This window comes from Haplochromis burtoni, unplaced genomic scaffold, assembly GCF_018398535.1.
Source record: "Haplochromis burtoni strain Fernald_Lab_line unplaced genomic scaffold, NCSU_Asbu1 Contig_840, whole genome shotgun sequence".
In the NCBI taxonomy this organism is placed as follows: Eukaryota; Metazoa; Chordata; class Actinopteri; order Cichliformes; family Cichlidae; genus Haplochromis; species Haplochromis burtoni.
Genome location: NW_024583201.1, coordinates 126889 through 144645, shown reverse-complemented (window position 1 = coordinate 144645; position 17757 = coordinate 126889). Strand labels below are relative to the sequence as shown.

The window sequence follows — 17757 nt, the reverse complement described above, 5'->3', positions numbered from 1 at the left end:
GGGATTAATAAAGTTTTATCTTATCTTATCTTATCTTATCTCATTAAATGCTCAGGAAATGTGGCAAGATGGCTCAGTTAGTGCACAATATTTTCTTAGGATCCTACCTTTACATTCAAATCTTGGTCCAAAAGAATGTTCTCCAGCTTGAGGTCTCGATGCACAACCCCGTTCTGCAAGACAGGAGAAACACACTTGAGGTCCTGCTCTTGGAGAGTCTGAAGGAAGATCATCAGACTGTTTAATTATTCTCAAGCATGAGAAGGTGCTCTGTTTTTTCATCGGATGACGGTTTGAGTCGCCGACTGGCATTAAGCACAAGTGTGCAAGGAAAAGGCAGATGACTCAAAATCTACACTATTTGTAGCAAAATAAATTGCATATGTAGTACCTCATTAGGTGCGGTCACCCAGGAAATCATGTGACACTTTAAACATTCCTGTCAGTTCGTCTTAAACAAACTTTATTTCATTTATTAAATTCTCTTCTTATGTGAAGGAAATGGCCAATGACCTCAGACAGTGCTTTATGTGCTACATGTAACTGCACTGTGTGTGTATGTGTGCAAGCACGGCAGACACACGTATGGTTAGGTGTGGTTTATCAGGTCGTTTACAGGCATTTTACTATCGTTTAAAATGCCTGTGAACGGAGCAGTGAATGGCCCTCGATTATTTCCATTTTTCTCGTGAAGCCTTGCTCGTCTTTCCATGTGCACCGCATACCTCTGAGGCACATTCAATAATTCATTCACGCTGGAACATTCATGTCTATTTTGGGACAATATTCAAGGGCACGAGGAGCCCAAATTCCATCACCCTGCACACCACAGAGACGCAGAAGCTGAATGATAAGTTTAACGTGAGCAGATTCACACAGAGTCCAAACTGCCAAAATAAGAAAAGCAAAACAACTGCCTTTTTTTCCCCCATGTCCAGCTCAGCTGACAGTCAGGCAGATATCCTAAGTTCCACTGTAATGCACTTCTGTTTAAACAGGACTTAATAAGTCCTCGATAATTCCTGCTTTCTGGCCTGATTTTATGTACACAACAATAAATCAGAGAAACAAAGAAGTGTTTGTTTCTATGCCAAGGCTTACAGTAATGTTGAAGGAGGCTCATTTAGCGTTTGTTAAATGTGTCAGTGTGTGACTGTAAAGAACAATCGAGCCTTATAATGCGCTCTTAACCCAAAGAGATCTGAAAACTCAAGTCAAGTTTTTCTGCAGTAATAGGATTAGGATTTATTGGTTTAAGCGGTACAGTATTTGCATGTGTGCACACGTGCCTGTGTGCAATTTGCTAACTTGTAATGTATTCCTGTTGGGCACCTGCAGAACACATGTGGGCAGGTTGTTTGGTGTGTATAAACCTTATGGCAGTAGTGGACAGCAGATGTAATCTGTCTGAAGATGCTGCGGGCTTCTGTTTCTGGCAGTCGCCTCCTCTCCTGTATGTAATCATACAGCTCTCCTCTGCTGGCGTACTCCATCACAATCACAATCTTATCCCGGCTCTCAAACACTGTCAACACAGGAAAACAGAAACCTTTAATGCTGTTTTGGCTGTGTAGGTTTGCAACTCCTGTGTAATCCGTGTATGCAAATGCTTATTGATTTCAATAAATCTTCATAGAAACAGAAATATCTGCAGTTTCTGTCATTTGTACAACTTTAAAAGAGTCTCACCTGATGAATGGCTACCAAATCGAAATGATATACTTAAGTATAGTGTCAGGTGTGGGGCTAACTGGAATTTTTTATCTTATTGATGGACTATAACATCCTCCTCATTTGTTCTATTGAACAACAATACCCATCCAACAATAAATGGGAGACCTTTAGTGAATAAGGGTAAAAATCTTCTATTTTTATTGTTAAGTAACACTACAAGATGATGAAACAAGATACCAAAGACCATCTCTCAAGGCTGTTTTAGAAGTTTTTCAATTCTTTTCCATCATATTGTTTCATTTCTGGGTGCTGTAGCTTTTAGCAAATCATTTTTGGAGAGATTACTTCTTGCTGCAGTGAGTATTTTGGTGGTTTAGCCTGAATTGACCCAGAGTGGTATTTGTAGTAGTTTTGGGATATTTTTCCCACATTAGTGCATCAGTGATATGATTTTAAGTTAAGTATTTGACAACAATGCAAGTTTATGGATCGGAGTAAGAAGACGTGTACGATTCTTTGTACAAATAGGAAATACTTAGTTGGGTCGTGTCATTGTTGGTTTTGGGCTTCAAATAGGATTTGTGAGCATTACCAGCGTTATCCCTTAGCCCCTGGCATTGTTGAACAACACTGCTGTAAATGCTGCTGTGTGTGTTGTGGAACTTAATATCTTTCAACTAACGTTCTTTAAAATATTGACTGCCTAAACGCTAGCTGGATACCAAACTATGAAATTGTCTGATTACGTGGGAAGGTGTGTCAGTGTCATCTTACCCTCATGGAAGCGTATGATGTTGGGGTGACTGAGTGAAGATGTGATCTCAATCTCTCTCTGGATGTGAATTCTGTCCAGGTCGTCGGTGATGCGCTCCTTGCGGATTGACTTGATCGCCACCTTGGAAGGAAGACAAAGTTTAGAGGATGTTATACAAAAAAAGGTTGTGTCCAAATTTCATACACCATGTGTTAAATCTAGTGACTGAGTTATAAAACTTGAGCCAGTAGATTTAATTTCCATAAATTCCTCAGAAAACACACAAATTTAACCATTTTCTGCTTTACCTCCATCAAAGCAACAAACAAATAAACAGTTCATGCATCATCTGCACAGCCAAACATGGAAACAAAGGCATACTGTACATACTGTTGATGCTTAAAAACACACACGCTCATACACTAATAAAATCTCTGGGTATTAGACATGATTATGTGGGTTTAAAGGCTGCATGGTGAGAGCAGATCTCGTGATGTGAGATGTTCAGAGGCAGAAGGTTGACAGCTGCAGTGTTCACACTCTGCTTCTTTAATCCCATACACCAGTGCAACCCGAAGCTTCTGAACACACACACGCAGGCCCGCAATAAAAATATGCATCCTAAAACAAACCTATAAAACTGGTTGGATAGAATAAGTGTCACATAATCAACACTTTACAAAGACGAGACAAGTGCATGCAGGCAGACAACGAGGCATCGGAGTGTGCCTAAAATACACAAAGGACAACAGAGACGTGGAATATAACAAGTAGCTGAAGCCATGGGACTAATTTGTGAGGCTGATATTTAAACATGGGACGAAACATGCGCTGTATAATTTTGCATGTCCCTGTGGGTGAGCTCCCACAGGTCAAAACTTGAGTTTTCTCAGCTGGCGGGGGGGGAAAAAAATGTCTCCGAAAAACTGGAAGAGACACAGTTCGCACGCTCCATCAACCATGATAGTTATGCAACACAACACGAACACCATCCAGGGAACCCCTGAGACTGAAGTGACCTTCTGATTTATGAGGTCATCAGCTGAAGGGCAGATATTAAAAAGTTGGGGAGGCAGATTCTGATGCTCACTAAAGAGCCATTTATGACCCAAATACTTAAAGCAATGTGAGGAAGAGAATGGGAGACTTCAAAATCAGTTACTGGGATGATTTAGTGCAATATAACAGATAAAAGTTATGGATTAGACACATCAAGATATAGACTGGGAGTCAAAAAATTCTACTGCCCTCTCAGCTCTAATTTACTACCAAGACTTTGAAGTGACACATGACACAGGGAATACAGACCCTCTGGGTATGGTTCAGGGCAAAGTGAGCATTTTATCTGACTGATTTCAAGGGGCCATGTGTGAGTAGAGGAAGCTGTGGTTGTTTGTGTTTGTGTGATCTCACCCTTATGCATGCAAATATCCTGCGGATGCATCACGCAGAGATATGACCTCTAAAGGTCATATCTCTTCCACCAGGCCATCAGACTGCTGAACACGTCATAGACACCTCAGCTTCACTACTGGAACTTTAACATTATGCACTCCATACTGTACAGTAATGCCACTGTTTTGCACATGTCTCAACTCTGTATATTTTTATATATTTTATTTATTGTTTACTCTATTTAATTTGTAAAATATGTGTACACACACACACACACACACACACCGTAGAAAAATATTTAGTATACACATCCAGAAATGCATATACTATTATATATTGTACATATATTTATTAGTTTCAGATGTAGCCATTCTTGTATTTTGCTTGTTTACATTATTGTATTTTGCACAACTCTGTTGCTTGTGAAGCTCGCACACAAGAATTTCACTCACATGTGCTGTACCAATGTACCTGCACATGTGATGTGACAATAAAAGTGATTTGATTTGATTTGATTTGATTAAAGTATCCTTCTCACCAACAACATCTCATCGTTTCCTCTAAAAACTGCAACCATGCAAACTGCAACAATGTGTAGGAAACACAACGCAGCATGTGGGAGTCATTCAGGCGTTCTCTGACATCATCACGGCCTATATTATGATGGCATGGCAATTTTAGATGTGCAAAGGGATGTACTAGCTTTCCCATCCCCTTCTTGTTTTCCTGCTGACTCCAGTCTTGACTTATTGCAGGTGTGTTTGTCTGTATGAAGTCATCATGGGGGTTGGGGTGTGCACCAACTTCCTTCCTACCCTGCTATTCTCACAAACACACAAATGTATCCCAGGAGCCTGAGCATCACTAAAGGTCCCTGCTGCATCTGTGAACGATTTAGCGGCAGAATTATACAGGCTTCCTGCCAGAGTGACCCTTGACCTCCAATCATCTACACACAGCCTTAAGCCGTCCCTTTGCTTAACCAGGAATTGCAGAACTGATGGGAAACTGGGCAAAGACATATACATTAAATGCAAGAAAGGAAACAAGAATTTTTTTCTGATGGCATTATCTGATTGCTTCAATTCCTTTTTTTTTCTTTTCTTGCCTACGATATTTAAGCTTTAAAAACAAGTGAGGCTCCAAACCAGGGTAAGTGACCACAGAATACTTAGCTTGCATAACCAAGGCTGGTTATTCATCTTTCCTTTTGCTTTACCCTGTGCATTCATGAGGATGACTTACATTCCTTTCTTGCAGCGTCACAGGAAAACCACTTAGACACTTTACAGGAACAAGTCTCAAGTGAGCTCCTTAATATAAAATCACTCATAGTGCCTTCTCTTCCTGCTCTTCTTCCTGCTTTCCTCTCCCATCTCCCCAAGCTCACAAAACAGCCTGCTAGCCTTGTTTCCAAAAATAATGCCTGTTTTGTTTCAAAGAATCCTTGGTATGTGCCTGCTAATGGCTCAAGGAATTCAGCTTTTCCCCCTTGTCCTACCAAACCCACTCACCCTGCGCGCGCGCGTGCGCACACACACACACACACACACACACACACACACACACACACACACACACACACACACACACACACACTCTACATGGCCTTGTTCCTCTCTCTGTATCCTACCAGCAGTCTCTTATACATGCTTCACTACATGTTAAGATATAGAATAGAATTGAATTGTACACAACAGAAAACAAGTTGCAAAGTGCTTGAAAGTCGTGCAAAGAAATGACCTGGTATGAATAGAGTCCGTGTGTGAGTGGCATGAGTGATGAGGGTAACTCAGGCCATGGCTCAGATTAGTGAGGTGATTGGGCAGGGGTGGGGTGTGGGGAGAAAGTGTTTTTTGACAGTCTGAATGTCCCAGGGGAAGAAGGTGTTTTTGAGTCTGAAGGTGTGGGACCTGATTGACCTGAGGCGCCAACCAGAAGGCAGCAGGTCATACAGGTGGTGGGCGCAGTGCAAAGGGTCGCCTGTGATGGCCCTGGTTTTCCTGAGATAGGAGGATCTGGCGATGGCTTCCAAGGGTGGTAGAGGGCAGTGACTGATGTTTTAGGTGATGTTAATTACGCTCTGCACAGGCTTCGTGTTCTCTGTTGTGGCCCCTGCGTAGCAAACACCCAGGAAGTAGAAGAGCACACTCTCCAATGAGGAGCAGTAGAAGGCCACTTCTGGTCCAGGTTATTCTTCCTCAGGACACAGAGGAAATGAAGCTGCTGTTGGGCTTTCTTTACCAGGGTGTTGTGGCTCCAGGTGAGATCCATGGAGATGTGGGTGATTCTACAGATTCCACCCATTCTTCATTTATAATGAGTGGGGAGTAGACCTATCTGTGCCTCATGAAGTCCATTATGAGTTCTTTTGTTTTAAGGGAGTTAAGCTTCAGGTTATTTTCTGAGCACCGTCAGGACATCATTGGCATACGTGTCGATGTCATTAGTTGGCTGGGTTGGTGTGCAGTCATAGGTGTACAATAGAGGGCTGAGAATGATTTGCTCTGTAAGCAAACTGGTGGGGGTTGAGGGAAGGGGGGTAGGCAGTCTCTGATATACTGAGACATTTTCTAGTTGGTGAGGGCTACGACGTCTCCACACCTGGCGGGGGTTACTATCAGTGAGGAGATCTGGCAATCACAGTTGAAGGAGCCAGACAAATTGTGAGAAACTCACTCTAATCAGGATCATCTTTTTTGTTGCAATCAGATTATGGAACTGTGTTTATTTACTAAAATAAACCAGAAAGGAAACTGATGAGGCCACCATCCTCTCAGATCACAGCACAGAGGGAGGGATTAAGGTCTGACCAGACATAAACCCACGATTATTCAAACTAATCTGGCACCACATTCTGTTTTAACCTAGATATTCAGATTGTGAAGTTAAATAGAAACTTGTTATGGTATTATGTCTCGCTCTGTGTGTATGTGTGTGTGTGCTTAAGTCTGGGTTTTTAGGGGTCAGACTCTAGTTGGAGCAGACCTATTGTAGTGATTTTATCCCCTTTTTCAATTGCTGAGTGAGTCAGACCAAAGGCATCTCAAGTTGGCAGCACAAGAAATGGGTTCAGGATCAACGCATATCCTACCACACGCAGAGCGCCCCCCACGAAGTTCTTTCCACCTTCAAATTAATATTTAATTACCACTGAGCAACACTGTGGCAAGTGCGGCACGCAAGCACAGACGCATGAAGACACAGGCGAAAAGTAAAAGCATGGGAATCACATTACACTTTTTATAGGCTTTTTACAGGGTCAGCAGACGAGGTTAGGAGGTCAGATCAATTTCAGAAACTGATAATTGATCGTTTCCTTTCACCACATTTCGCCCTTTGTTTAGGAAATAACGAGTCCTTCAGCCACACAGCTCCGAAAAGCTTGAGGCAGTATAATATGATGGGTTATGTTGACCATCTTACCGTCTTCAGGCTCGCTCTCTCCACCGCTTTCTTCACTTTGCCGTAGGTGCCTTTCCCCAGCGTCTCCATCACCTCATAACGGTGCTTTAAGTTGTGCTTGTGCTGATGCTTTTTTACTTCAATGGACGTTGTGGCTGTGGATGCCTGGCCCAGCGCCTCCACGCCTACTTTCATGTTTCTCTGTCGCTTCTCCGCGTTGCAGGCACGGCGGCTGTCCATTCTCGGTGACTGCTCGCCGCCATGCTGGCTGCTGGACGCCGCGTCCTGCAGGCAGCCCAGCTCGGAGCGTCCGCTAGTGTTCATTGCGTCTCTGCTGTCCGCCTCACGTCTGCCCATCCTCTCTGCGCACTTTGCGCACCTGTCAGGAGCAGCTTTCCTCGGGACCGGATCCCCAAATCAATTTGCGTTTTGATAAAAAGCAGCTGGAGCTCTTTTTAATGATCGGGTTGTCCATATAGAGTCTCACACGTTTAAAGGAGGCTTCTGCAATGGTCTGAAAATTAAGAAATGCCCCAAAGCCGTCTGATCTATCGGCCCAGCTGTTGTTTTCTACTACCACTCTCAGTCTCAGGAACACAGCAACAGGAGCGACGGGAACCACACGCTCCGAGGCGAGGGGTGGAGCCTCCACAAGGCAACATCCCCGAGCGTCACACTCGTTTGGGATTAATTTGGGTTTTTCCAGCGAATACTTGACCTACCCAGCGGCAGAAACACGGGGGAAGAAGGCATGCGGGGAATGTACTGCGGGTCAGATTTACCCTAAATCCATCACTTCAATCAGACATTTGTGGTGATGCTGTGCCATGCGGCGAGCTTTGAAGACTCTGAGGAAGTTGGCAGAGACTTTGCAGTCAGAGAAAAGGGATTTTATTCTTTTATTTAAAACGTACATTTTAAACAGTAAAACAAAGAAACAAAAAAACTGTTATAGATAAAGTAACCTCGGTTAAACGTCATGAAATAAGACAGCAGAAGCAAAGGACATGCTCTGTGGCTGTGTTGTGTGCAGAGTACAACTAACAAGTTAAGGATGGTTTAGCTGTCAGCAGTTGTTAAACCAGTATGGTAAATGGCCTGTATTTATATAGCGCTTTACTAGTCCCTAAGGACCCCAAAGCGCTTTACATATCCAGTCATCCACCCATTCACACACTGGTGATGGCAAGCTACAATGTAGCCACAGCCACCCTGGGGCGCACTGACAGAGGCGAGGCTGCCGGACACTGGTGCCACCGGGCCCTCTGACCACCACCAGTAGGCAACGGGTGAAGTATCTTGCCCAAGGACACAACAACCGAGACTGTCCAAGCCGGGGCTCGAACCGGCAACCTTCCGATTACAAGGCGAACTCCCAACTCTTGAGCCACGATCGCCCCACGTATCGGCACTATATCTGCCAAATTTCCTTAGCAGAACTTAACACCAGGTAATGTGTGGCCCTTAATTTAAAACACAGCCAGAGAGAGTGAAGCAGCAGCAGCAGGTCCCACTCCAGCTTATGTGACACAAGGTGAGTTTAAAAAAGTGGAAACTACAAGTTATTCCAAATAATCATTAGTGTCAGTAGCAGTTTCAGCTGAAAGGACTGAGCTTTATCGTATGCTGGACGAGGAGTTCACAGCTACAAGATATTTTGAGGAAAGCAATGTGTTTGAAACTGAAGATATAGCATTTTAAAATACCACAGTGGCTCTGCTGCTTTATTAAAAGAAACGCTTTTGTTAGTTCTAATGAAACCGCATCAGGCAGGACACCAGCATAACTGTGAGCTCTCTAGTAGATGTTTCCGTGCATGACTAAATCACCCAGAATATCTGCAAGACCATTAGACTGCAGTACATGACGTCTCTGGCTTTTGTGGTTGGTAACATCAAAAGAACACTAACAGAAAGTGGGCTTAAAAGTAGGACAGGGGTTAAAATGAGGTTTACTGTTCTTTGTGGATTTTTGGAAATTGTTAAACTTATTCATCCTCGACTGACTCCTTCGTTGGGTTACCCACCACAAGCATATTATACTGGTTCAAATATTTCTTTCTCATTTGTTTCTCTACTGTTGTTAAAATTTGATGACACATAAAGTCTTATTTTTGGAGCTTTGTGCAAACTTTTGACTTAATCACAGCAACATTTGTAATGACAGTTACATACTGGAATTCAGTGCATGCAGCATACAATAAGGCAATGCCAAAGAAACAGTTTTAAACTTGTGGTTGAAGGTTGGAGATCAAAAGACATGCTGCTGAGGCATGAGCATGCATCTCTGAAACATCAGTGACATTTTTGCATGAAAACAACATTTCAGTTGAATTCAAAAGTTTAAACAACGAAATGCTTAAATAAATATATTTCAAGTGTAAGCCAGAAGAATGTGGCCACATGTTGAACATGCTGGCTTTTTTCCTTGTTGTAGTGTTGAGAATAGATTTGTGATGAGATCACAATCCATTGTTTCCACTGGAAACAAATAGATGTGAGTGAACAGTGACATCTAGTGGTCAGTTTTAAAAGAATCTTTATAATTAATTTAATAAATGAAAATTCTCTAATTCATAAGTTTCCTTGATTACACATTTTTAAATGAATATTATATTTGGTATTCTGCATCACCTTCAAAGCCCAGCCACAGCAGTCAAACGGCGTACGCTTGGAGTTTGTCCCTGTTGCCATCCTCTCTTTCATAAGTGATAAATGGGATTAAAAAGGTAACATTATGCACATTAATTTAAAGGCAGCTAAGTTACACAGTGTAAGATATATGCACTGGGGGAGTCTCCTGGGATTCAACAGTTACTTAGTAACTTCAACAGTAACAGTAACTTAGTAAACAGCACTCAATCATTGAGATACTGAAGTTAATGAAGAATAAATGTCAATAAAACATGAATTTCATGTTTCTTTGTTTGAAGACCTAAAAATTTGATTTAGCCTGAAATTTAAAACTGAAATAAATACTTGCACTTTCCAATAATCCCACTTACAGTTGATCATGGAATATTTAGTAAGAAACAAAGGAAACGCTCTGATCTTATCTTTTTTCTTTTTCGTTTTTTTAGGAGTGACCGTTTAGGGAGAGGTTCAATTTAAATTGAGTTTATGCGTATGAAACATTTGCTTTTTGGGTGATATTTGTTGCATTTCTGAGATGTTTTGAACTTGCATGGCTGCTACTTTGGTCGATTCTCTTTTGTAATATATACCACAGGGCTTTCCATAGCAGAAACACAAATCCTGTGGGCTTTAAAAGAAACAGTGAAACCAGTTCCTGCTGAAGTAAGGCGTCAGTGGTATTAATGAGATGAAATTCAGTTTCCTTGTCAGTATAGCTCTGAGTAAACTGGGACAGAAATGCCTATGAGCCTGCTGAGTAATGCTATCAGAGTTCACTTTATATCAGAACTGCCAGATAAGAGATCATTATGGCAGCTGATGCAGAAAAAGGTTTCTGAAGGAAAGCAGTACAAAATCATGTCTACCTGAAAAGACAACAGAAAAAGAAGTCACAGAGAGTAAGAAGACTGAAGAGAGGTTATTCTTTCCACAACACTGTGAGATGTCAGTCGGGCTTCTGAATCACTGTCCCAGCAATCCTCCAGGAGCTCCCTCAGCACAGCTCCCTGAGAACAATAAACATTTAGTCCACACATTACAGACACCACAGGTGTAAGTGGTACCACAAAGCCCCTATGCAAGAATACCTGTGGTAGCAGTTCCCAGTGTTCAGGTATACAGGGTCTTTTGTCCATATAGGACACGTACAGCATGAGGCTCTCCAGTGTTACATTGCTTCCCAGCTCTAGTTCATATGGCAAAAGATGCTGTGGTGCAGCTCCGCCTGCAGGTGGAAGCAGTGCTATTAGTTTTTTCTAGGCTTAGTGAATTGAAAATATGACTTGTCAGCCCAGAAACCAATGCATTAACTATCAGATTTCAAGCAACTGGGAAACCAGGCTGGCTGGAGCGCACTATTCACCAGTTTCTGATTCAGATCAGTTTTCCCCTTTCAGTGACACACCCACTGAAAAGCCAGTGTGGTAATTGATATTTTCTGAGAGGAATGAAAGCTGGACACTCTAGCAACAGCCTGAAATTGTACTGTTGATAATGACAACCCATTACAATAATAGGCTCGCCTTAAAGCAGAGAAAACTGAACGACCTGCAGTTTTTTGTTTCTAAATTCAGACTACATTAAAAGTATCATATTTGACTCCAAACACATCAGAAACACTGCAGGTGTATGACATGACATTTATCATTTGCACTGCTGCACCATTATTGTTTGTTTGTTAATTTATTTCAAACGTGTAAACAATATACAGGTACACTTCGTAAAGAAAATAAGAGTGAGAGAGAGAAAATACTATACAAAAGTCAATACATTTCAATATTGCTACCGTTCTGATTCATTTACATGTTGAAAGGGAGTGGGAAGAAGTACACACTTATTTAATCCCACCCCTTTGCCATAAGTTATCAGTTAATATTTAGTCAGCTTCCTTACTGATATAATTTGTAATAAAAATAGTGAAAAGATTTCTGAAATAATATATACTATATACTATAATATCACATCATGAAATTTTTTAAATAGAGACATTCACTTATTATCAATATTTTCCCTTTCTTTATAGTTCGAGAAGATCATATTTTTATAACTCTTTTTCAACTGTTTTCTGTTTGGACGTTGCTTTAATTCCATATTCAAACTGTTCCACAGTTTCACTCCATGAACAGAAACACAAAAGCTTTTTCTTGTAGTACGTACCTTACATGTAAAAAAAAAAGAAAAGAAAAAAGATAATTTCTAGTCAAATAAAGCTGCACTTTACAGCTACACAATATACAGCAACCTTTTTACAGTTTGCCAAGCCATTTAGGTACTCTGAATAACTTTACCTTGGCCTTCTGTACTACTCTAAAGAGCCTTGGACTTACTTTTGAACATCATAACATCATATCATCTACTCATAATGACTAACCTTCAAATAAATCATAGCAGCACATCCAGATCTCCCACAGCAGCAGACCCAAAGCGTAAACGTCACCCTGCATGAGAAACATGCTTTCGTTCAGGTTCACAAAGCCTTCCAGGATCTCAGGAGCCATGTAGTGCAGCGTGCCCAGTTGAATACACTACAAAAATACAAATTTATCTATTAGAAATAAGTAATAATATTGGATGTTTTGATTTCATGTAATTCTAGTGTGAAATTTTAATTACTTCAAAAAACAGCAGCAAGTCTAGGTCTTCAAGTTTTTTTGTTTTGTTATTTAAATAAGAGGATTTGAGTGGATAAACAGTAGTACCTGTGTCTCACCTTTGTGTTTTTATTCTGGTTGTGCCTGCGGTAAGGCTCTGAACAAGAACGCAGAATGGTGGAGCATCCAAAATCACACAGGGCACAGGTACCATCCGCCTTCACCAGCACGTTGGAGCTGCTGAGGTCTCTGTGGGCCACAGGAGGTTTGTGCAAATCTGTATGAAAAATCCAATAAACAATATTTTGTTCCTGTAGCTTACTCTCACATACCAAGACAGCCTCACATAAACAGCTTATCATTATTTAAGATTTGTGGCCACATTAGATGAATCACTGCAGTAGATCCATTGTTTGGATAAAAACAACTCATCTTTATTCTTGATGATAATAGTTTAAAAACATGCATTCTATGCTTCCCACATCAAAAAGACAACCCATGCACACATGCATTTGTTGCAATATTATTCTGGCCAGTACCATGGCTGAGAAGGTCAGAGTGGAGATAGGAAAGTCCCTGTGATAGCGACTGGCACAGGTTCAGTGAGAACATCCAGCTTGTGGTTTGTTTTGACAAAAAGGAATGAAGAGATCCCTGAAATCAAAGGGATAATAGTCATTCGTACTTGAAGCATACAGTGGTTTCAAATACATAAAGCGCTATAGACTTAAAGCCATCGAACATAAACTATTCAACCATAAATATAGAAAAGCAATTATGTTTCACACATTAGCATTAGTTTTAAACTTTATGTAGAGCTGTTCTACTCTTACTGATCAACTGAAGTCCTACAAGGTTTAACCATACAGTACCGGATTATCCGATCTATGTCCAGGTTAGAATAACAGCTTAATATGACATGAATGTCTTTTGACTATGAGAATGTGAGAGCTCCACACAGAAAGACTAAGTTCAAACTAGGAAGCTTCCCTGCTGTGAGGCAGCAATCCTGACCCCTGACCCACTAAACCTTTATTAATGGTTTTGTTCAGTATACCCATCTTAAAATCTTTACAGTGGTTTCCACTTAGTGTTTGCAATAATTTTATTAGCCTTACTCTACGATAATTCTGTCTCGGACTAGACATCTGATCAGAAATGGTTTTAATGATGAATGAGTCACATAATGCGACATGTTTCCTTCAGTCTCCAATGGGATCAAAAAGGAGCTGAAATCATTGTGATTAAATAAGAGATGTGGGTAGAATAGCTGGTTTAATAAATATTTTTAAACACAGTGGCTTAACCTGGCATATAATTTGACATTTTTAGCGCCTGTTCATTTATTCATTTTTCTTTAACATTTACTCACGTTACTTTAGATAATTTGAATAAATATTTTTCTTTTACCTATATATTCTATTTGTCACTTGTAACAGACTCTTAGTATTATTTACAAATATTTCTCTGGTCTGTTCCATGCAGTTTTTCCTTGAGCAGCTGTTGTCTTCGTGCAAAGGTTTTCACTCACATATTCAGCAAACTGCAGCACGATGAACCAGCTTTTGTCATCTGGTTTCCTCCCAGCACCGAGAAAGTTCACAATGCTGGTATGCTTTGACAGCAGTAGCTCATAAATCTCCTTTTCTGTGTTAAAATTATGTTCATAGGCTGCAGGTAAAAATTTGACAGCCACCACAGAGCCCTGGTATGTCCCTTGAAAAACAGTTGCAAAATGCCCTCGGCCCACAATCTGCAGGACATAAACAAGTAAAGAATCAGAACCTGTATGCATTTCTTGCTGATAATTTGCACACTACCTACTGTGGAATTAACCTGTTTCATAGCAGAGCATACCTGCTGTAGCTCGATCTGACTGATGTCGATCTCAGAGGTTTTTGTCATTTGGCAGGAACAGGAGGGTCGGATGTGGTAATCATGACTGGGGGACTGTAGATTCTTCTCTGAAATATTATAGTAAAGAAGTGATTTAGTTGTCACTCATAGAAAGTAATCTGGTAGTACAATAAAGCCACCATTCATTTGAAAGCTTCCTGATTAGTTACTGAGAGCATGGAAATGTGACTGAAGAGTAGCAGAGGGAGTACCGTAACACAGATAAAAACCAAGGTCAGCGTAGCACATAGAATGAAGGCATTTCAAGGCCAAGACATCATGGGAACTCAATTTAAGTTGAGAAAATGTAGAAACAATAGCTTTATTCTTCTGTGGAATTAAAAAAGACAAATGGACACATTATTACCATATTAATACTAAAAATAGACGGGTAAACCTAATATCTCATCACAGTTGATTGATGTGAACATGCAATGCAAATATTAAACACTAAAAATGTAAAACTGAAGGCAGAAAATGGACCTTAAACAAAACAGTCTTCAACCTCTGAGCTGGCCAGCTTGTTGTCAACTTTTATCACATGCGATGTTATCCCTTAATGAAATTCACGCAAGTTACACATCCCAGAGAACGACTCAACAAGTATGGAATGCCAGGACTGCCAAAATGAATTAATTAAATAGACCGTCAAATAATAAATAAATACATCATGAAATAATTAATTAAATGTGTCAATAATTAAATATGTATATATATATATATATATATTATTTAATATATAGTATATATATAGTATTATATATATATATTATATATATATATATATATATATACTATATATATATAATTAATATAAATTAATTAATTAAATACATATTTGGACATATTTAATTAATTATTAATTATTTATTTCACATTTTAATTAATTATTGACACATTTAATTATTTCATGATAATTTTATTATATATAAATTTATTATATTGGGCAGCACGGTGGCACGGTGGTTAGCACTGTTGCCGCACAGCAAGAAGGTCCTGAGTTCAATTCCACCATCAGGCCGGGGTCTTTCTGTGTGGAGTTTGCATGTTCTCCCCGTGTTTGCGTGGGTTCTCTCCGGGTACTCCGGCTTCCTCCCACCGTCCAAAGACATGCACTTAGTGGGGATAGGTTAATTGGTTAATCCAAATTGCCCATAGGTGTGAATGTGAGTGCGAATGGTTGTCTGTCTCTGTGTGTTGGCCCTGCGACAGACTGGCGACCTGTCCAGGGTGTACCCCGCCTCTCGCCCTATGACAGCTGGGATAGGCTCCAGCGCCCCCCGCGACCCTGAACAGGATAAGCGGACGCGAATGGATGGATGGAATTTTATTATTTCATTTTGGCAGTCCTGACCCTAGGAATTAAGACTGCTAAAATGAATAATTAATTAAATTATAGCATTAAAAAAAAAAAGCATTAAAAGTGACATTGTTATTTTTAGGAAAATAGCAAACTGAATTTGAGTGTTTTTGCCCTGCATGCTGGACTTCTCTGAGAAATCTGAGGGTAAAGCATAACTTTGAAGGTGTAAAAGAAGATTCACTATTTTTTCTTTTCTTTTCTTTTCTTTTCTTTTTTTTTCTTTTCTTTTCTTTTCTTTTTTTGCAGTGGAGTCAGTCAGGTCAAACTGAATTACTAAAGTGGTATTTAAATCATAAATAATGTTTTTGAAGAAAAAATAACTTTACTTTTCTTTTTTAGGCAACTTCTCCATTGAGCAGCAACGATCCAGAAACACATAAAGAGCAAAATCCCAACCAGAGGTTTCACAGCCTTTTTCATGAAGACGACTAAAAAGGGGAGAAAAAAGGATTAGTTGCCAGTTGAATTCTGAATGAATGATCATATCTATCGCACATGCGAATGGGTGAAGAATTAAAGGAAAAACACAACAATTTGAGCTAGAGATCTTTGTAATGGTGTGTGAGCCATTTTGCTGGCATGGTGATGGCTAACTGTTCCAGATACTGACAAATCAATGCCAAATGTTGGGTGTCTGGTAATGTTACACTTAATGTTGATTTTTCCTTAAATTTGTCAACCACCTGAATATATATTCAGTATAACAAGAGCCTAACAAGAAAAAGATCTTTGGTTTGATTCCCCGAGGGGCACAAATTCCTTTGGGGTTGCCTCGGGAAGCACATAAAGTGTTTTAGGCTTTTTAAATGCTTCTAATTGTATTATGATATATTATTCTTAAATTATACATTTATTTAGTAATTCACGGTTATATAACCTTATTAATACCATACCTGAAAAATAAGAGTAGGGGTGTGAAGTCTGTTCTTTTCCCCAAGTAATGTTGCCATTGCAGAGGTCTGTGTTGCACATGCACGTCAAGAATTGATTGTTGATGCGTGTTTGTGCCTTGCAGGTTTCATCTGGGCATGACTTTTCAATTCTGTCACAAGCTGCAATCGAAAAATCAGGAGCACGACAAACAATATTACATACTTCATTATACTTCACAGCACGTGGCACATTTCAGCTGTTACAATTGGCGCGGGAGCTTTCTTTAAACTAGCTTATCAATCATTAGATTTTTTTTTGCTAATGTGCTAAAAATGTGTTGTTGTTGTTGTTGTTGTTGTTGTTGTTGTTGTTTTCAATCACCCACTATACACTCCATGTACTTGCCCAGACATTCGGGCTTCTTACCAAGAATGTCAGCTTTTGGTGTGCCGTTAATGATCCGGTAGTAGCCCACGCAACAGTCCGTGGTCTCACAAACTTGCACTGACCCGCTCACACTGCCTGCAGCAGTGTATTTCTTATTCTGCCTGTAGTTATGCTTTGTACTTTCTGTTATTTGAAAAAAACACCTTCTCTTCTGCTGTAAGGGCTTGCTGTAGATGCACATAATACATTCTGGGAATAAAAAAAAAGAATAAAAAGAAAGTCGGACGTATAATGTAAGATGACAACGGTGATTAATAACATAGGAGTCTAAATTAGCCTAGTCAACAGTCCTTTTACAACACAAGCAACACAACCTGTAACTATTAGCAGCCATCATTAATCAAAATCAGACACAGAAAAAGGAACAAACAACATAGCAGATTGGCAGATGATTTTAAAAATACTCACCCAAGGCCAAAATCAGCCACCACCTTTCTACTAGCATATTTATTCACCCTGAGCGGCGAAGTTGAATGACTGTCCTGAGAATGTGAGATTCGTTTCTCATGCTTGCAAGCGCACCTCCCACCAGCCCACACCTGCTCTTGTATCCTTGCGCGAGGACACTTGTTGTCTAAAACATTAAATTTAGCCTCTCAGACTATCGGCATCATCTATCATCATCAAGGTCTCACAAAATGGCAATTTCAAAGAACTCTGGAAGTATGCGCTAGGTTATCTCAAGTCACAATTGCTGTATAAAATACTACAGTGAAATCTGCATTC

The 17757-nt window shown here is 40.2% G+C and overlaps 2 protein-coding genes and 1 long non-coding RNA gene across 3 annotated transcripts; 1 reads left to right on the top strand and 2 right to left on the bottom strand.

Annotated features, from left to right (window-relative positions):
• Positions 1–107: 107 nt before the first annotated feature.
• Positions 108–7980, bottom strand: LOC102295153 (NUAK family SNF1-like kinase 1; the record flags this gene model as incomplete). Its single annotated transcript, XM_005950722.3, is given in 4 exon segments — positions 108–173; positions 1374–1525; positions 2449–2569; positions 7250–7980. Coding segments are annotated over 4 exon segments (675 nt in total), but the record flags the coding sequence as incomplete, so codon positions are not given.
• Positions 7981–8663: 683 nt separating this feature from the next.
• On the top strand, positions 8664–16497 carry LOC121812801. The gene is made up of 3 exons (XR_006053339.1): positions 8664–8762; positions 12607–12717; positions 16051–16497. It is a non-coding gene; the product is annotated as an uncharacterized LOC121812801 (long non-coding RNA).
• LOC102295465 (bone morphogenetic protein receptor type-2) lies at positions 8759–17633 on the bottom strand. Its single transcript, XM_005950723.3, has 11 exons — positions 17440–17633; positions 17011–17220; positions 16605–16763; positions 16038–16139; positions 14310–14416; positions 13984–14205; positions 12992–13106; positions 12572–12729; positions 12233–12386; positions 10950–11086; positions 8759–10868 (listed from the first exon to the last, which is right to left on the bottom strand). The coding sequence occupies exons 1-11, from the start codon at positions 17474–17476 to the stop codon at positions 10752–10754; spliced, it is 1518 nt and encodes a 505-aa protein (XP_005950785.1). The 5' UTR covers positions 17477–17633; the 3' UTR covers positions 8759–10751.
• Between the last annotated feature and the right edge of the window lie 124 nt (positions 17634–17757).

Coding starts and splice junctions, on each gene's coding strand:
- LOC102295465 (XM_005950723.3), bottom strand. CDS start 17,476: ATGCTAGTAGAAAGGTGGTGGCTGATTTTGGCCTTGG. Junction 14,206..14,309: donor GTCAGATCGAGCTACAGCAG/GTATGCTCTGCT, acceptor TATGTCCTGCAG/ATTGTGGGCCGAGGGCATTT. Junction 11,087..12,232: donor CTGCTATGATTTATTTGAAG/GTTAGTCATTAT, acceptor TTCCACCTGCAG/GCGGAGCTGCACCACAGCAT.